This window comes from Phoxinus phoxinus (assembly GCF_949152265.1).
Source record: "Phoxinus phoxinus genome assembly, chromosome: 6".
Lineage (NCBI taxonomy): Eukaryota > Metazoa > Chordata > Actinopteri > Cypriniformes > Leuciscidae > Phoxinus > Phoxinus phoxinus.
The window spans coordinates 37,784,805-37,806,630 of record NC_136881.1 but is presented as its reverse complement, the minus strand read 5'-3'; the positions used below and the strand labels follow the sequence as shown (position 1 = coordinate 37,806,630).

Sequence of the window (21,826 nt, the reverse complement as noted above, 5' to 3'; positions counted from 1 at the left end):
GGGGGTTGAAGAACAACAACAAAGAACAAGTGACTAGATTTATGTGGACAAAAAGGATTTGGTGACGTTTATTGCAGGAGTGATAAACAGTACAAGCTGAAGTTAAAGGGGTGGTTTACTGCTTTTTTTCTTTGCATTATTGTGTTTATGGGGTGCAATATAACATGTCTTCGTCTTTTTTTTTTTTTTTTTTGCCTTATTTTTCATAAATTTGACCTTTGTTGTGAGCCGCTTTCTCCTCTGTCATTTGAACGACCGGTTGACTTCCTGATTTTATGAAACCACTCCCTCAGAAACAGGCATGGGCTCAGATTGGTTAGTTGGGCCGGTGTGTTGTAATTGGCTAAACTGGGTAGTGCACGTTGTCCGGAAACTTCACGCCCATCACCTTTACGGGCGAAAGTTGCATGTGCTCCGGTCAAATGTAAATTGGGGCAGAACCTCCCCCAAACACGGCTCTTACTAAACGTTTCTGAATGGTACAATTTTTTTTTAGTATCAGTGATACTAAAATAACATTGCCTAACTTCAACATTCATATACCAACCAAACCCTATTTGACCAGCTTATGCTGATCCTGGAACATGTTGTACTTCATCTTAACAAATCTAATTCTCTAAACATTTCTGCAAGAGTTACATGGGTACGTTGTAATCTCCCCACTGGCATTACCTCAAAGGATCAGCTTTCCATGATGTGCAGCAATGATTCATGAGTCATTACACACACTTCACCTCATATAAACATAACAGCCTCGAGGTCTTCAACAAAGCAAGAGCGGTGAACTCTGTAATCTAAAGAGCCCGTGCAGCTCGAAGTGTTTACTTCAAAGTTTGGTTGCTGTTGGAAACATGTATAATACGAAAAACTACACTATGATCATACAAACTCATATTGGCAATAAGCCACGGTTGCATTACAGCCAGTAAAACCATGAACACATAATAGCCTCAAATGGCTTATTGTTTCAATAAAACCCTTCTAACAGCAATATGATAAAATAGGGATGCACTGATGTTACAATTCAAATTATGCTTAACAACCAACAATTAATTGATATTAAAGGTCTACTACTATTTTGTTTACATCAATTATAAATGCAGTCCTATTAAAAACTAAACACTAACAACTAAAATAATGCGTCAGTTGAATTTCGGCATCAGAACATTGTAATGTACAGTATGAAAAATTGAAATTTGGTAAAGATTACATCGAAGAGTGTTATTTATTAATTATTATATTTTTAACTCTTTCCCCGCCACTGTTTTTGATCCGTTTCACAAAGATTTCATGGCCCCCAGAATATTTTGTTTTTGTTGTATGAATATCTGACCATGCAATAGCAATATATCAAAAGAAAGAACAGATCCTTAAAAAAAAAAACTTCATGTAGTCTTTTTTTATCAACACTTGAATATGGGTGTTACATGTATGGTCTGTCTCCTATGTTTCATGGTTTTTGGTTTAGTCCTGTGACCCGGTTTTCCCCTGTCAGTCTAATTAGTAATCTCCTTCACCTGTGTCCTGTTAATTATCTAATCAAGTTCCTTTGGTTTGCTCTGTGTATTTAGACCCTGTGTTCTCCCTTAGGCAGGCTACGTTTACACATGGCCGGCTATTTTCATCAACGGACATTTCACCCCTCTCCGTTTTCAAAAATAACATTGTGCACACCTGTCAGTTTTCAGAAAAGTGTTCGTTTACTCAGTCTTCCCGTGTTCTCCCGCAGTCTTCCCGTGTTCTCCCTCAGTCTTCCCGTGTTCTCCCTCAGTCTTCCCGTGTTCTCCCTCAGTCTTCCCGTGTTCTCCCTCAGTCTTCTTGTGTTCTCCCTCAGTCTTCCCGTGTTCTCCCTCAGTCTTCCCGTGTTCTCCCTCAGTCTTCCCGTGTTCTCCCGCAGTCTTCCCGTGTTCTCCCTCAGTCTTCCCGTGTTCTCCCTCAGTCTTCCCGTGTTCTCCCTCAGTCTTCCCGTGTTCTCCCTCAGTCTTCTTGTGTTCTCCCTCAGTCTTCCCGTGTTCTCCCTCAGTCTTCCCGTGTTCTCCCTCAGTCTTCCCGTGTTTTCCCGCAGTCTTCCCGTGTTCTCCCTCAGTCTTCCCGTGTTCTCCCTCAGTCTTCCCGTGTTCTCCCTCAGTCTTTCCGTGTTCTCCCTCAGTCTTCCCGTGTTCTCCCTCAGTCTTCCCGTGTTCTCCCTCAGTCATCCCGTGTTCTCGTTAATGTTGTGTGGTTTTCTCCTGGTTCCTGAGTTTTGTCATTAAATACTATTATTATCATCCTCCTTCGTCTTTGTGCTATTTCCACTACCACGTTACACAAGTTTCATAAGAAAAGCAACATTTTGAGCAAATATGTTTTTGTACATCTGGATTGGATTCAGAATGATAATCAAAACACAGATGGGGAAGATCGAGTCCATCAAAGCTTCACAGTCCTGTAGCTCGTCCTGGGTTGACATTTCATTCAGTAACATTAGGCAGTTTTGATTTATACGCTGTTTAATGTTGATGGACGCATTATTTTACATATGCATATGATTACATATGATATTGCTCGTTTCTGCTTCTTCTTCGCCTGTGTTTTCATCAGGAGATTCAGTACTCATTCAGAAGAAGCGCAATAGCGCCCCCTACCGTATATAACAGTGAAAACACGGAAAGCCATAAAAATTCGTCTTTGGCACTTTCTCATAAAAGACGAGATAACTCTTCAATGGCGGGGAAAGAAAAAAGTAATAACTTTATGTGAGCATTAGATTTCTTAAATGTCTAAATGTAAAAATAAGAGAAATGAGATTGCACAATTAAATATCAACTGAAATTTTTAAGATGCATTTTTTATTAAAAATAAAAATCTAAAAATATTGTTCAATATCTGAAATGGTATCAATACCATATTGCATCCCTATGACAAAAGATGCCAACATTGCAATAAGTAGCATATATGTTTTATTAATAATAATAATAATAATCAGAAAAGTACGTATTAGGGTTGCACTAAGTGACATGAACAAAACAGAATTAAATTGTTAATCCTGATCATTTATATGACAAATAATCGTCAGCACAATATTCATGATCGTGACAGGCCTAGTTTGAATAGTTGATTTGCATTGATTTGCATTCAGCAATGTTCAGCATTTTGCTGTGATTTGCATATGTATGATCAGATGCAGGACACTCACTGTAAGTGCTGAGCAGACTCTCAAACTGGGCCACCAGTCCGACCGCATGCAGCTGTCTGAGAAAACCCTTATCCTCCAAACCCGCGTATAATCGCATGACAAATCCACACGCCAGTGCAGCCAGCTGTGAACACAACACGCATATATCTTTACAAATGCCGTGTCAAAAAATTAGACGTGCGACCGTGACATGGGGTGAGAAAACATAATAAAAAAAACTGGACTAGACAGTTTTAACATTGAAAAGTTATGAAACAAATTCAATTTCAGCTGTAAAGCAGCTCTAAATGTCATTATTTAGCTCAATTCAGTTCAGTGTTGATTCATTTTAGTCCAATGATGGTGTCAATGCTGCAAAGTTCATTAGTTTGGAAGCGAGCAATAAAGCAGCTCTACAGAAGATAATAGTGTCATTATTCAGTTCTGTGTTGATTCAGTAATAGTGCAAAGTTCATCAATCATAATAAAATCAAGCTACATAAAATCATAAAGAGATCATTATAATTGTGTGCTTGGGACATGGATTTTTAATGGTGAGACTTTTGTTTTTGTAATCAGGCTCTCAAAAATTATATACAAATTTGGATTAAGATTTATCGGCCGATATATCGGTTATTTAAAATATAACGAATTATCGGTATCGCCCAACATTTTCATATCGGTGCATCCCTAAGCGTATCTGTTATGATATGAGTGTGTGTGTGACTCACTGCTTGGCTGAAGACCGTGTCCCGTCTCTGCTGTAGCTGGAGACCCTGCGCTGAACTGCCCGCCGCCTCCTGGAGCAGGACGAAGATCACCGAGCGTCTGGCTCGCTCCGCCACCGCTGACACACACTCCTTCAGCGACTGCACCACGACACCCAGCTGATCCCGGCCGTCCACAGCTGTCAGGGGACGGTCTGAGGAAAAACAGGACATTTGTGACCCAGCGTCCCAAATTCCCAGTAACCTGCCATGCCAAAAGACAATTTAGACTGGTTGTGTGTCAGAAGACATATGTTGAGCATTAGTTGAGATCTACAGGGATGACACACTTTTGTGGGCTAAAACCCAGGAAAAAATGAACATTTTTGCTGCAAATGCTCCATTATCCTGAAATAAATTGGGTTTTGGTTAAATGCCTGGAATAAGGTCTGTGGTGAACATTAAGCGCAAGATATTTCCAGAAAATACATCAGCAACACCCTCTTGTGATTGTTTTTGAAAGTCTTGTAAAAGGCAGTTGATAGCAGAGATGGACAGTAACAAAGTACATTTACTTGAGTACTGTACTTAAGTGCACTTTTTGAGTATCTGTACTTCACTTGAGTATTATTATTGAGTATTCGTAAACTTAGGCACTTCTTCAGCCGCGTCTTTTTCTGCTTCTGTATCGCAGTATTATTGAGCCAGTCCTTACTTATGGGGCCATTTCATTTGTTTTTTTCATATGCTTGCAGTTACCAACAAGAACAAATTCTTAAAGATAACTCATTTAGCAAGTAAAATTATTGGTATCCCTACCCCCAATTTATCGGATAGTGCCTCGACATTTACGTTGCGAAAGGCACAACAAATCTTAAATGACTCAGAACACCCACTTTACAAGTATTTTATCCTTCTGCCTTCTGGCCGTAGGTATAGGTTGCCGATGTGTAGAAAGGCCAAGTTTAGTAAGAGTTTAGTTCCTGTATCTATACGAGCTCTATTATGTACGCATCTATGGTGGAAACAAATTTCCTCTCGAGGACAAAAAACAAATAAAAAATTCTATCTATTCTTTTTTCTGGAAACTTTTTACTTTAACTTCACTACATTTGAAAGACAAATATCGTACTTTTTACTCGACTACATTTCTGTCAAGGTCCTTCAGTAGAAAGTAGTAACGTCAGGGATGATTTTGGTTGCAGGGGTTACATTTTGGTTGGAAATGAAAGTCTGGTTCGACGTCAGAACTCGACTGATGTTGGTTTCTGACGTCAAACCAATTTTCAACCACAATACAACGTCTGTCCAACGTTGGAGATTAATGTCAATCTGACGTTGGATTCTGACATCAACCTAATTTTCATTTTCAACGTTGCGTTTGGTCTTCTAAATGGGAATTTTGTCATTATTTTGGAGCACACTAGCTTATAGATAACAGTAAGGCGAACATATTCATACTCAGCCATTTGGGTGTTCGAAACCATTGTGGACGTTATTGAATCCCACGACTGGAACTGTGTTCTAGAAATACATTTAATATTGATATGAGGGTAGGCAGCCATAGATTCAGAGGCATATGGTACTGTAAGTATTACATGCAACAATAATAAAACAATGCATTGACATTTACTTTTTATACTTAAGTAAGCAATAAGGTACGAGAATGCTGTATCGTGAATAAGTCACGGCTGAAGGGCGTTGTTAGGCACGATGCGAAGCAGAGTTAAAACGTTTACCACACAATACAACTATTAAAGCCGAAAAATATGTATCTATGCAACTTTCATGAAGTAAAATCACTAAAAGCCTTCCTTCCGCTGGAAAAAATAGTCCCTGACCGTACACAGCAACAGAAGTTACAAACATTATTTCGCCAATAGATGGCGGCAAAGACTGTGTTTATGAGCGAGTCAGTCAGTAGAGAAGACTTTTACATTGAAAGGACTCAAACTTGTGATCACGGAGAAGGAAGACGTGACTGACAGATGACTATGGCCACGGGAAAACCCCTTAACTGTTAAAAGGACAAGATCGCAGCGGACATTCAAACTGATTTTTTAAATTATGAATATATAGGACTGACCTGAAGGACAATGCTATATCTACTGTAAATGCAGGTACACTCGCTCTCTCGATCTCTCACAATACTCGACTATAGCTTCAATGAACAATATTGATGAGATCAAACATGTGTTTAAGTTGCTAAGAGTGGTTGCTAGGGGTGTTGTGTAGTGATACATAGAACCGTTGGGTGAAGCGGTCATAGGCGTGTTTTATCGTGAATAAAACACAGCTATTGGCCAATCAGAATCAAGGATGGGAACTAACCGTTTTATAAGTACTTTTAAAAACGAGTAATTCTGTACTTTTACTTAAGTAAAAATCGGTCTTTACAACTTTTACTTGTAATATTTGACCAGTAGTATCTGTACTTTTACTCAAGTAAAGAAGTTGTGTACTTTGTCCACCTCTGGTTGATAGTAAGTGTCTATCACTTACTAGGGGACATTAAACTTCATCAGGTCTAACAGGTAAACTCATCCAACTTACTCAATAGTCCGCTTTTACAGCCTCATTGTGTATATAATCGCACTCTTGCAAAGTATCCGGACTCAAAATGTTTTTAAAGCCTGAGAGAGTTGTCAGAAGCTTAGTGACGGTGAAGTCATGTGACCGTGTTGTATTTCCTTCACAGTCTACGCTTAGCTTTTGACTTCTAGTGATTGTAGTAGTGAAGATTATCACAGAGCTTATTTTCTACAATAATACAAAAGCCAATGGAAAAATCCTATTGTGTTCTGGTCGAGGGAACATCATCACTGCAGCGATCTATTGGATAGAGGTACAGCAAGTTTTTACATGTGGATGAAAGGTGGCTAAGATAAACACATTTTTTTTTTTTTTTCATTTGAAATATTATGCACTGATAAATCGTCTACAATACGACTAGGAAATGTGCAGTAAATAAACAGGGTCCATTTTGTTGTTGAATCAGCAAAATCATGCAAAACTGGCCATAAAAATCAGACCAAAACCATGGGAAATTGTTTTGCTTTCTTTAGCGCGCACACACACACACACACACGCACGCACGCGCACGCACGCACGCACGCACGCACACACACACAACTTGCAGATGACAAGCCAAGTTTATAGTCACTGCAAGTAAACCTGAATTTCATGCAGTAATAATTTCTTTAATCTTTGTGCAGTTTTCCTTTTGTTTTATGAGGATGATGGCATGTCACTCAACCTGTCCATGCTGACGTCTGTCTAATCTTATTCGCCTCTGACGGATAACACACACCACAACATGGGGAGCGTTTTTATTTCCTTTTGATAAAAGTTGATAAGCCTGTTTATTTATGCATGAAAGACTACATGGCTTAGTTGCATTGAATTATTTGCATTTAGCATTGTGTTTTTCTTCGCTGGTTCTATATTTGGTAACAGATTCAATGGAATAATGAAGTTAAAGTCATAAAAGGTTTATGATATACAATTAAAATCAAATAAAGGGAGAGTTTGTTTATCAGTTGTGTGTAAAGGAATGAAAAACTATGAACTAGCCCACTCGCTTTAAAGATTACAATGCAATTAAAAAGCACATCGAATAAAGCGGATCAGAGCATTAGACTAAGCTGTGTTTAATGCTGGCAGGATACACAAGTCTGTTTGTTATCTAAATTACACACGGAGAAAACTACATCTCTTATGAAAAGTCCCGAGAGCCATGAGACAGAATTAGACCTAAGTTAGCCGATATGATCTCTGCACGGGCCACGGAGACCAAATCTTACCTTCCTGGTCTGAACATGGTCTGGAATATATAAGCATCCCAGGCCACACAAGTTTACCAACAGCTGTTGACCAGATTTTGGCTATTTTTGCTCCGCCAATAAAATAGCTCCAAACACAGCTTGACCGTATTTTCGTTTTCGGTCAAAATGCCTTTTGAATGGGAGTGCATGGGGCACTTCTATGATAGCATCAAAATCGCTATTTTTAAAACACTAAGGCGGCTCGAAACAACATGAAACTTTGCTTGTAGTATCACCAGGGCTCTACACATGAACTCCAGCATTGAGAACATTGTTTGTGAACACAGAGTTTACTAAAAAGAAAGATTTTGAACAACTCACTGTTTCCATTTTGTCAGTCAAAAGTAGTCGATCTCCGAATGCAACGTAATGAACTGACTCCATATAAGGAAACATCATACTTTACTTTATACTTTATAGTCAGACTGAAGTCTGAATTTTTTTTTACATGACAGTATCCATGTTTACCACAACATTTAACAAACATTCAATATTGACATTCACTCAAACCGCACAGTTATACAATCATTACAACATTTATCCATCATCCCAATACTCTTGATCTCTGATTAGGTTTTTTTGTTCAGCGCTACGATTGCCTGATGCACAAAAGAGTGTTTTAACTTCACCTTATTAAATTTGGGAACTCTATACCTCCGCTTTGACGGTAGTAGTTCGAACTCTTTGTGCAAAATATGCATGGGATTAGAAACTATATTGTTAGCCAGCCTGAGAATGTTATTGTGATAAGCTGAGTCATACATCTTGTCAAGCGGCTGACCTACTATCTTTGAGCAGATTTTTAATTGATTAACAACCTTTGTTTTGGTCCCACTTTATATTAAGTGGCTTTAAGTACTATGTACTTACATTGAAATTACTAATTTGATACAATGGACTTATTGTGTACATACATGTTTTTACATTGTACTTATATTTTTAAAATACCTGCATGTAATTACAGCTGTAATTAATGTATGTAATTACGTTTGTAACTACAGTGTTGAGCCTTCCCTTACACCTTAACCCACCCTTAAACTTAACCATACCACCACACCTGTCCCTAACCTTACCCGTATCACATCTCAATAGCAGCAAAAGTGTTTTACAATACAACATGAACACAATAAGTACATAGTACTTAAAGCCACTTAATATAAAGTGGGACCTTTGTTTTTAACATGACAGACAGACTTTTATACCAACTAGAATTGCAGTATTGCAGTAAACTCAGTATTACAGACCTAAAAAACAACAGAAGAATCTGCCTTCTTACTCCAAAAGACCAACAGTAAGACGGCGAAGAAAATAGATTCTCTGCTTTGTCTTTTTACATAGAGTCTCAATGTGATCTTTCCAGGATATAATATCGTCTATGGTCACTCCCAAATACTTATATGTCTTGACCAGTCTAATTTCCTCTTTATGAATAAAGACAGGCACTATATCTGCCGTTGACCCAAATACAATCTCCTCAGTTTTACTCGTATTAATGATAAGAACGTTATTCTCACACCACTCAATCGATTTACTTACACCGTGTTGATGAACCAAAGGACTAAGTCATTCAACACAGATATTAGGACAGTATCATCAGAGTACTTCAAAATATACTGATTTAACATGTCCGTTCGACAGTCGTCGGTATATAATGTAAAAAGTATGGCAGAACTAACGCAACCTTGCGGTACTCCGACATTTGTGATGATTTCAGACGACATGGTTTTATTCACTCTGACTCTTTGAACTCTGTCTGTGAAAAATGAAGTATACCACTGAATCAGACAAGGGTTCACCCTCAGCTGTACGAGTTTTAACACTAGTCTGTCAACCTGTATGGTGTTAAATGCAGAAGAGAAGTCCAAGAACAAAGTTCTCACAGTTGTTCTTGGTTTATCTAGATTTTTTGAGATAATATGCACTAAAGCAGCAACTGCATCTTCAGTACTACAGCCTTTCTTGTAGGCAAACTGCCATGGATCTAATTTATCTTTCACTGCTGCAACCAAGTACTTAAGTAACAGTCTCTAAACATTTCACAATCACAGAAGTGAGAGCTATTGGTCTAAAGTCTTTGTATTTTTTTGGACATGATATCTTCGGTAGTGGTTTTATGTCTGCGGTTTTCCATATCGCAGGGACAGCATGTGTGTCAACTGAAGCTTGAAATACTGGTTGCCACACAGGTGCAAGTTCCTGAGCTAAATTTTTTAGAAGGCCTGCACTACATCCATCCGGACCCACAGCCTTTTTTGTATTAAGTGATTGAAACATTTTCCTAACATCTTCAACCTCAATAACAATTCTATCCGATGGTACTAGAACTCTGTGTGTTGTTTCTTTGATCTTATCTTAATTTATCATATCTTGCACAGCAGCCATATCACCCTGTAGCCCAAGACTGGTTTCCCACTGAAGCTAAGCGGGGCTGAGCCTGGTTAGTACTTGGATGGGAGACCTCCTGAGAAAACCAGGTTGCTGCTGGAAGAGGTGTTAGTGTGGCCAGCAGGGGGCGCTCACCCTGTGGTCTGTGCGGGTCCTAACGCCCCAGTGTAGTGACGGGGACACTATACTGACAAAGAGCGCCGTCCTTCGGATGAGACGTTAAACCGAGGTCCTGACTCTCAGTGGTCATTAAAAATCCCAGGATATCTTTCGAAAGAGTAGGGGTGTAACCCCGGTGTCCTGGCCAAATTTGCCCAGTGGCCTCTGTCCATCATGGCCTCCTAATCATCCTCCTATATATATATACTAATTGGCTTCATCACTGTCTCCTCTCCACCAGTAAGCTGGTGTGTGGTGGGCGTTCTGGCGCAATATGGCTGCCGTCGCATCATCCAGGTGGATGCTGCACATTGGTGGTGGTTGAGGAGATCCCCCCCTTCTATGTAAAGCGCTTTGAGTGTCCAGAAAAGCGCTATATAAATGCAATGAATTATTATTATTATTATTATATCTTGTTTGCCTGTTAATTCAAACCGTGTAAAAAAGGTGTTTCGTTCCCAAACCTAAGTTCATCATCAGTTACAATGGATTTATTTGAGGATGACAGTCCAGACATAGTTTTCATAATATCCCAAACCTTTTTAGAGTTGTTCATTTGAAATGCTTTCTCCAGACACTTCCTATGAGCTTCTTTTGTTTCTTTTAGATTAATTTTTAACTCTCTTTCCGTTTGTTTAAGTACCAGACTATTTTTATCTTCAAAAGCTACTTTCTTGTCATTATTTAGCTCAACAACATTGTGGTCAGAATTTTTAATTGGTGGCATACAGTCTTTACATACTGTTCGAATCCCGGCAACAAAGTCTCCAATTGGCACTGGTTTAAATCACCCAGTACGATCACGGGGGCATCGGAGTAGCTGAGTTGGAGTTCGTGAACATAGTCCGCAATCAGGCTAGCTGCCTGAGATGGTTTGCCGCTGGGCGGTACATATACCACGAACACCAAGATACAACCAAATTCTCTAGGCAGATAGAAAGGTCTTACAGTCATGCCGAGAATTTCCACATTTGGGTCACATATCTTATATTTTACTGAATAGTTTCGACACCATTTCTCGTTTATATACACAGATACCTCCCCCTATATTTTTACCTGAAGATTTATCTCTATCAGCTCGAATTAATGTGAAATCAGGGATTTCAAAAATCCAACTTTCCGTGAAGCAAAGCAAGGATGCTTCACGAAATTCGTTACAGTACCTTGAGTGTGATCTTATCATGTCTATTTTGTTATTCAGAGAGCGCAGATTGCTGAAGACAATTGACGGCAACGGTGGTCGTTTAAATCTCCTTCGCAGTCGGCTCCGAATTCCTCCTCTTTTTCCTCTTTTCTTTCGTTTTGTTCTCACCAGCTCACGTGGAACGTTTTCAAACAAATCCTTAGACCGGACGGTTATCGACTCTTGCGTTGTCTTGAAATTTAACTCCAGCAACATCTACCGAGTGTAGGGGCGTGCAACCCTCGTGACACCCATGTGTTTGAGATTCCACATGCAGTTGGGCATTGCATTGTCAAACATAGCCGCCGATCAACCACAAAATCCAGATCAGGAGTACGTTTTTCTTAACCTTCATCTTTCCGCTACTAATCACCGACCGGACTTACTCACTCGTAAACATACAAACAAACAAACCGTAAACATGGATACTGAAACGCAGTGCTTTTGAACTTGTAATTCCAATGAAAAGCATGATAACTTAGACACTTAGCTCATGGCAATATCTCATGGAAACAAGCTTTAGGCGCTTTTCATCTTTACTCTCATCGTGTTACGTTGCATTCGGAGATCGACTACTTTTGACTGACAAAATTCAAGCCACCGGAAACACTAACTGATAAAGTGAGTCGTACAAAACCTTTCTTTTTAGTAAACTCTGTGTACACAAACAATGTTCTCAATGCTGGAGTTCATGTGTAGAGCCGCTGCTGATACTTCAAGCACAGTTTCATGTTGTGTCGAGCCTTCTTAGTGTTTTAAAACAGCGATTTTGATGCTATCATTGAAGTGCCCCATGCACTCCCATTCAAAAGGCATTTTGACCGAAAACGAAAATACGGTAAAACTTAAAAGTGGCGTTTCCATTCTAACTATGCTTTTAAACGAAAGTTTGACTCAGGTAGATTAACAAAAATATTAAAACGAGAGTTATCCTTTAAGCCTCGTCGTCTTTAAAACCGTGGGAAAGACAGTTAACGTTCAGACATCTGCCGACCAATCTAAACGTCTAATGCAGATTTCCGGTTGCACTATAGCTTGTTATTCTTGCCATTTATCATTCAGCTTTGAGAATCGTAATAAATCATATGTTTTTTAGAGTTTATGAGAAAACCGATTCATTCGGACTCTTTAATATACTGACTGATCTACCATGCTCCTTTCATGATCATTTGTTTTGCAACAAGCTCCGTGTTTAAATGTGTTTCGCATTAGTCATCAGTTTTTTGGCAGTGTTATACTGTACCAATCTGGATGAGTGACTTTACCCTATATAACCCCATTCTCAAAGTCATGTTCCCACCCAGGGTGTATTCATGCTATTGATCTAAATTGTTGCTCAATGAATTAATTTGTTATGTGCATGACATGAGACATCGACCTATACCGGTCCGGCCACATTTCATCATGCCTTTGAATGAAGGACAATTTCTTGTGTTATGTGAAGTATTTACACAGACACAATAACATTTTATACTGCAATTAAATGTTGAAATTGTCACACAAAATGTAAAGAAAGATCTTGCAAATGTGCAGTCGTGTGTGAGGAGAGCACACAAGCACACATTTGCATTCTCATTAACAAACGATCTATTACTTCAAAAAAAAAAAAAAATCAGATGCTAACAAAACTGAAAATGAAAACGAAACGGTTTAAAATCAAAAGGAATTAATAACCGATCGCTTTAACATGAACTGAAGGTTTAGCCTGTTTGATAGAATTACAACCTTTACTTAAAGATTGAGATGAATATGGAAAATTGTCAGAAATTAAAGTTACATTTGAGCTCAGAATAACAAAAAAGTGTCATTGCCAATCAGAAAATGTGTTATATTGTGTATTGCAACAGGCGGAGAACATTAAAGTGCAGTTTCTGAAGGTGTCCAAGTGGTGGCAGCATCGGCTATGTTAAAAACTTGCACTGCTTGTCTTCACTTGTAGAGTTTTTGCACAGTTTAAACGTCAGAAGTTGCTTTTAACTATTTCTGTCAGACAGAAGATCCGTGGATGCCGCTAATATTCATCTCTCAACTGACAGATCTGACATGTGCTTGGGGAGAGAAAGACGTGGGTTGTTATTAAAGCGTGAAAAAAAAAAAGACTAAAGCCAGTGAAAAATCCTCACAGGGAATGTCTCGAGTCAAAGCTTTGCTAGGATGCCTAAAGTTGCCGACACGTGTGGAATATTATTGCTATTGAAATTATGAGGAACAAAATCTCAGAGCAAAATTTCAAAAGATAACTTAAATGCAATTTTAAAATCTTCATAATGGGAGAGCATGAAGAGTAGCTTACAAAAATAGTATTTTTTCATAATCAATCATAAGCAATGTCATAACTAATTTGATCAAATGATTGTTTTCTCACAGTTTATGCTTCCCCATAAAAGGAAATGAATTCCAGCATCCGTTTGGCAAGTTTGATGTATTATTTTAACATTTAAGCATTCGATGGGTCAGTGCAGCTGCAGTCTCGAGCTTCTGATTGGTCAGTTGGGTTTGTGTCTGGACAGGGACGTACCGGGACTGTGTGAGGTGATGACGTCAGCGAGCGTGTGGCAGGGCGCCGACTCCTGGTTGTTGTTGTCTTGCTCCTGTAATTTATCCACCATGGCAATGACACAGTTCAAACTCTTCGCCACACTGGCCCAGACCCTGTCCTAGAAGAGTCAAAGCAAACGTTAATGGACCGACACTTACGTCCCATAAACCAGCCACAGTCGTGATAAGCATTGAGTGTGCAAGTGACCTCTGGAATGATACATTGGGAGATTCACTCCCATTTGAGGCACTGGTCACTACTAAATCTGTGCCGTGTGTACGTGGTCCACGAGCGGGCCCAGACTTTCTTATTTTTTGCATCTTCTGTGCTGATTATGGGGCAAAAAAAAAAAAAAAAGCTAGACATGAATTCAGGCCTCCATTCAGACTGACAGAAAAATGTCTTTAACTAATTTCCGGCAACTTACCAATTATTAATCAGTATGTAACAACAATATAACTTAAATAAAAAGTATTAAATAAAATAAAAAGTACTAAAATATTACAATAAATTATTGTGCATATTTTATTTGGAATATTTTGCACATTTATACGTTATTAAATATAAATAAAATATTAAACTTAATTATTTTGTATATTTTTATATTGTTATGATATAACATATATAGTGTTATGATAATATATATATATATATATATATATATATATATATATATATATATATATATATATATATAAACATATAAACATATTTCATATAAACATAAACATTATTTTCCATGTGGTTATAATTTTGTTATACACATACAAAACATAATTATAATATTATAATATATTTTAATCTATAATTAACATATATATAAATGTACATTTTACACACACACACACATAAATAATAATGATTAAATATAACAAAAAACATTTAAATAAATTATTTTTATATACTTATGTATTATATCATTTATATTTTATATTTATATCATAATTATTTTTTATTATTTACACTGATGATTGAAGCATACCGGTACTTCTAAAAAATAAACACTATTTTATATATACGTAAATAATGTTAATATTTAACAGCTTAGCTTTGAAAGGTTACTTCATTTGCATAATTGGATTGTTTAGAATTAGATATGTATTTTCTGAACATCTCCTTTCCACAAGTTCCGTCAACAACCAAAAGATGATATTTCCGTTCGCCTGGTTTCCGCTTCTGGGGCTTTATTACAGAAACTTCCTATCTTAAATGTTGAGTTACACACACACACACACACACACACACACACCGCTTGGACTGACAGATCAAGTTACAAAGAGCACCAAAAGATAGAAAAGATGTGACGCAAGAGGAAAAGAAACAAGCGTTTGAGACTTTAAAGTAAAACATCTTCGCAAAAAATTGCGTTTTCCATTTTATTGTAGGTTTCAATGGAGAGATAGAGACAAAAAAATACTTTTCATAATGTTTAATTAAGCACTTGCTGGTGACTACTACTAAGTTTGTGCAAATTTAAATTTCTACATTTCTATTGGCTGATAGAATTAAAACATTCTGAGAGAAAAACGGCAACATCCTTCCTCTATGAACATCGGGAGAAGTCTAGCTACTACTAACTTCATGCTTCACTCTCCCTCGTGTGAGTGGAGCTCAAGGGCACACAAGTTATTTTGCCATTGATTAGAGATGCTTGTCTTATCTTGGCCTCTAATCCTCTCCTGTTAGCCATGGTTATGACACACACACACACACACACACACACACACACACACACACACACACACACACACACACACACACACACACACACACACACACACACACACACACACACACACACACACACACACACACACACACACACACACACACACACACACACACACACACACACACACACACAGCTACTGTGGTAAAGGTTTCTACGGACAGATGCTAATATGCGCTGATGTCCCTGGTTTGGTGGTTAACCGTATCCCTGTCTCGCCTCTAGTCCTGTGGAATGATTCAACCTCTCAAGATCCTATCAAATACGTCTAAATCTAACTGAGCTGAAGAGACAAGCAGCACACGAGAAGCAAGACTTGAAACTAATATCAATTTACAAAAGAAACCTGTTCAGTTTAATACTAGGGTTTGTTCAAAGTCCCTGTAGTCAACATAGTATCCCTTAAAACTCATCTTTGATCACCAAAATTACATATTTAAACGTTTTTTTTTTTTATCATGCCTTAAAATAGATTGAATGTAACTCGACACCCTTGCCTCATTAAGCATACGTGATTCTATGAATATGCAAAAGAGCCCCGCCTCCACTCACTCACAGCCGCTCAGAGATCCACTGGTTCACAAACACGCATTGATCTGATTGGTTACAAGGTAGTTTGTGACGTCAGAAACCGTGTTTTTGAAACAATATTAAAAGCTTTAGGGGGACTTTAAAGAGTAAAAGTGCCATTAGCAAACACCACTTCTAAACAGTGATTATGAGCAATATTATTAAATTACTAAAATGTTTTTAAAGGGGGGGTAATATACTTAGTTTCAGTCAATCTCATGTTAATCTTGAGTACCTATAGAGTAATAGTGCGTCCTTAATATCTCCAAAAAGTCTTTAGTTTCATCATATTTATAAAATAAAAATACAGCTTTCCGATTCTAACCGGAAAAAGCCGAGGTCCTTGATTCTGGGCGTGGGCGGAGCTATAGAGTCAAGCGGGAGCGCCCGGGAAGGTTTGCTTATTATCGATCGTGGTGCGGTAGGCCATATTACTATATATATATATATAGTATTTGGTTTGCAAATCCAGCGACGACCTGGGTCTTGTTAATAAAACATTCGTCACTGAAATGACCAGAACACAAAACCGCACTTGCCGAACTCCTTTGCTGTCCCGGAAATACAAACTGCATCCTCTGTTCCAGTAACACTGGGTTCTTTGGGAAGCTGAACAAGGTAAACTTTCCCTCACATCCCAAAACACACTTTTTTGGAGACATTCTTGACATCAACCATTCCTATTTAGCGCTGCTGATGATGATTTCCGGTAGTAGCGCGTCGATGAGCGCGGTCTTTCTCTCCTCTGGTCGACGTGTGCGTGAACGCGCTTTTCCGAGAGCAATGCTCATATAAGGAGTTCCACTCTGGTCTACGTCATTAGATCTACGATAGAAAAAAACCAGCCGAAACGTGTTGCAACCCGGAACTATGATTTTCAGCACAGAAATTATCTGTTATTCGTTCAAAATAACTTTTCAAACTTTGGCCATTATTAGCATGAGAATCCATCTCTTTAACACTGTAAACATCTCTGAATACATGAAACACCATTGTACCCCCCCTTTTAATGAATCGAGTGAGTCATTGACTCATAAAGACTGCTTTCTATATTTACGAAAAATGTGTAATTTATATATAAAATATTTATATTTTTATATAATATAAATGATGTATAAATATTAGGGCTGTCCGTTAAACGCGTTATTAACGCAAACCCATTTTAACGGCGTCAATTTTTTTATCGCGAGATTAACGCCTAGCAAACTTTGTAGTTTTTTTCACATGCTTTTGCAACAACTAGTAACGTTATTAAAACTACAATACCACACCGGGTCAAGCTAGACCAGAAACAAAACAACAGGCGCCGCTCACACTTGTTTGGGCTTGCGAACCGGCCAAAGAGTGGACGAGAAGCGCAGAGCCGAGCCGTGTCTAGGACAACTGAGCGCGTCTAGCACATCGGACGCGCGCTTTCTCAGTTTATGACCAGCAATAAAAACACTAAATGGCGCCGCCGGTGTGTGTACACTCATAGACAATAATGTGTTCGAATTTTTAAATATGAGGCGCTGCACGACGCGGCGCTTCTCGTCTGAACGTTTTGAGTGGATGAATGATGAGCGCGAGACGCCGAAATGCCAATAAGATTCTGAAGTTGCCAAATGGTTCAATTGACAAGACCAAAGTAATCTGTGTTTTGTCGTTGTGAACTGAGCTATCATCGCAGCACGTCCAGTCTGAACTTGATGGCCAAGCACACACACAGCTGATGCGTTTCTATAACGTTACCTCGTCAGTATTTCTTTCACCCTTTTATTGATGGACAGTGTTACATTGTGTGAGAGATTATTTGCTCCAAGTGAGAATGTTAGTGTGGAATTGAACACATATGCCAATGTTGTTTTCAATAAAAAAAAAACATTTGCACAAAGCAAGCCGATCCACTTTTCCATGTTGATAAGAGCATTAAAATGAGAAAAAATAATGGGACAAAAAGAAATCAAGAGACATTTAGAATTGATAAAAATGTGCGATTAATCGCGAGTTAACTATGACATTAATGCGATTAATCGCGATTAAATATTTTAATCGTTTGACAGCCCTAATAAATATATATACAATATATCAACCCAAATATTTCTTAAAATATATACATGCATGTGTGTGTATTATATACACAAAATAATTATACACAGTGCACTCATATATTATTTTGGATGCGATTAATCGTTGTCCAGCACTAATTAAAAGTTTGAATCGCTTGACAGCCCTAATTTCTACATTTCTGTCAGGACCACTATCGTCAAACACGATTGACAATTAGCATACCGTTAGGATTGGCGGTATGGTTCTGTTCTGGCCTAGCATGGATAAGAGCAGCAATAACATGAACAGAACCAACATGAATGTATTGCAGATATCATTAATTCAGGATTTTAAAGTACAACATGATTCGAGAATTGATCCTGATTCAAGGAGAATCAGAAACGTCAAATCCTGACTGGCGAGAGGAGGAGCTGGGGAGGGAGGAGGGTAATTCGCTCCTGAGAAACGCGACAGCTGCTGATAATACTGAGGAGCTTATATATGTATACGGTGATAGGCGTCGTGTAGGTAGATGTGGACCAGCTGAGAGTCACTGATGCGAGCTTGACTAACGTGACCTGCCAGAACTGACGCTACGCTTGATTTTTGTGATTTATTTACCTCTCTTCTATAAAAAGTGATAGACATAATAACGCTGCTATGACATAAATACACAGAGTTGAACAACACTTGCCCATTCCTCCTCGTCGTACTCTTTGTGATGCGGGATGGAGTCGGAGCGGACAGGAGACGGTTTGCTTTCCTTCTGGGGTGATTGGGAGCCGTTAACGTTATTGCAGACGGTGTGGGACTCCTCGGTCACGCCGGGGTGCGAGTCGGCCTTGTGTGGGCTGGACGGGGCAGAAGTCTGACTTTTGCTGACGTATCCGGGACGGGCGGCATGCAGCGCTAAGAGGGCGCTCTTCACCAGCTCATCGTTCAGAGCGTGAACAAACTGATCCGTCTGCAGAGAGAGAGAGAGAGAGAGAGAGAGAGAGAGAGAGAGAGAGAGAGAGAGAGAGAGAGAGAGAGAGAGAGAGAGAAATCTTTATTACAAATATCCTAAACTAATACAATCAGTTCTTACATACGGGAGTACACAAATATACACATTCACATTTAAATTCAATTTCACACAGAGCCCCTTATAAATCAATTCAAAAGAAATAAGATCCCCCATTACCTTGTAATATCAAAAGTCAATTAAAATTCTGGATTTTACCAGGTTAAGAAACACAATTTGCAAATTAACACTTGAATTGCATTCAATTCTTATTTTTCTAGAGTCATAAATTGCCTTCTTCGCTTGACTCAATAGTAATCGACCCTTCGCACAGTTCCCATGGAGTTTGATTGACAGGCGATCAGACCAATCATAATCTGCCTTCAATCCGAATCCGCCATTTTGTCCGACAAAGCAGACAGGAGAGTTAGTAGATTAACATGGGAGGATTTGAACTTGAGAAGCGGAGTGTACTGACGTCTTTCCGCGATTAAAACAACATTCCTTCTGATGTTCATTCATGTTTATTTGATGCTATAAATAGAAGGAAGAGAACATGGTGTGTGTGTGAGAGCGGCGTAGCTTGTAAGACATAGCAACAGAAACTAAAGGGGGGCGGGTCTTTGCGAACGGCCAATTGGCAACAAAATCGACGTCTCCGGATGTGTGTAAAACCACAAAAAAATGAAAAATGAAAGCCTGTTACAATATTTTTAAATAGAGAGAGAGAGAGAGAGAGAGAGAGAGAGAGAGAGAGAAGGGTTGTTTGATAACCCAGCATTTAATAACCAACATTTCATTAAACTATGGCGGAGCATGAGAGTGTGTGACAAAGATTAAAGGGACGGGGATGAGAAGCGTATCAGAAAACTAATAAGCAGACAAGAGCAAACAGTGATGGCACAGTGGATAGAGAGAGGAGAGTGAAGTACGAGAATGCGGAAGAATTAAAGAGACACAGAAAGAGGCGCTGGTTCTTCTGGAACAAGGTCTCGGCACAACAACAATATATGATTCAATTAATCTTCTGAAGCGCTGGGATATTGAAAAGATCACAAGAATAACAGAAGGAGCAGGACGACCTCATTCATATTCGTGCGCACTTGTACACGTGTATATTTGTGCATGTTTGGAGAATCACATCAGAGTAGGCGACAACTATAAGTCCAAAAGGCTGATGTCACATCGAACATCTCATCGTTTATGAGTCATGGAGAAACTTCATCTGAGAAATAACTTTTTAATGTCACATTTATTTATGAATGAAATCAAGACAAGTCTGATCAAGACATTTTCTGATCAAAACTCAACACATGCAAGTATTGAAATGTAAAACTGTTTCACTCGTGTGTGTGTGTGTGTGTGCGTGTGTGTGCCGTTTCTGTTTGGTCAAATTAGGAAAATTAACTGGATTAAATAATTGTGTTGAACATACTTAATCTGTTTAGTTCATTACAATAAAATCAACTAATTATTCTATGAACCTGGAAAGTTTTGGACATCTCAAAAATTCAAGTGCTCCCATTTTAGATGCTAGTATTAGTTAAAAAAATTATACACTACAGTACACACTCTACAAATGTGTGTGTGTGTGTGTGTGTGTGTGTGTGTATTAATTGACAGGGAAATACTTTTGAGAAGTTGACATGTCCATCTAAAACTATTTTAAATACGATTTTGCCTACTTTATTGAACAATTACTATGCATGCCGCATGCTTTAATAACTTCATTTTTGACTAAGTAACATTTGTCACACTAGCCCTTTCTGACAGATTAATTTTTCCTGACTCAAATAGCTGTGCATTGCTTAAAAAAAGAGGAGAAACCCAGTTATCTCTTGAATGTAATTTGCCAGCCGTCACCAGTAAGGGTTTACTCAGTGTCCTCATATTTCAGGGGCAATTGTACTACGCTGGATGGGACATTGTGCATATCACCAAATCAACGCCTCTGTGACCTTTTCTCTACCCCACCAATCATTATTTTTAGACATGATAATCACATCCCACGATTCATCAAATTCTCCCGCAATGAAGTGCCACGCTCCTTCGGTGTGTATTCTCACCTGTCTGAAATGGCGGTGTGTTTTATGCAGCTTTACCGAGCTATTTTTAAACTCAATGGCATTTTAACAAGCCCGGCCTTCTTCACGCTCTCCACACTTTGAGTACTGGCAGTGCGGTGGCATTCCTGTGGGACAGTTGTTCAGTGTCTGAGTGACGGCTCATCACGCGTCAGGATCTGAAGCTTCCCGTGTCATTACGAAAACACACATTCTTGAGAACAGGAAAGTTGAATAGACTTGTTATCAGAGGGGTCTAGACCTCAGATACCCAAACTTTCTTTTGCCACTTCAATAGTTGTCAAAGTTTGCCCCCTCCCTGCCACACTTTTGGGGAGAAAATAAACAATGAAACCTTTTTTGATTTATTTTAATTTGTATGCACCAATTTAACAGTTAACTACTATATTATGCACTTATATTGATGCATAAAAAATGATTAAAACTCATTCTTACCTCTGTTAATCAAGACAAACCTTTAA

The 21,826-nt window shown here is 38.6% G+C and overlaps 1 protein-coding gene across 1 annotated transcript in view; it reads right to left on the bottom strand.

Moving 5' to 3' along the window:
- The window catches only part of inpp4b (inositol polyphosphate-4-phosphatase type II B), a 183,349-nt gene that overhangs the window by 26,872 nt on the left and 134,651 nt on the right, over nt 1–21,826 (bottom strand). The window contains exons 11-14 of the mRNA XM_079616181.1: nt 18,973–19,242; nt 13,931–14,069; nt 3,886–4,076; nt 3,176–3,299 (exon numbers count right to left, since the gene is read on the bottom strand). Of these exons, the coding sequence (XP_079472307.1) occupies nt 3,176–3,299; nt 3,886–4,076; nt 13,931–14,069; nt 18,973–19,242 (724 nt within the window). The remainder of the gene's footprint in view (nt 1–3,175; nt 3,300–3,885; nt 4,077–13,930; nt 14,070–18,972; nt 19,243–21,826) is intronic.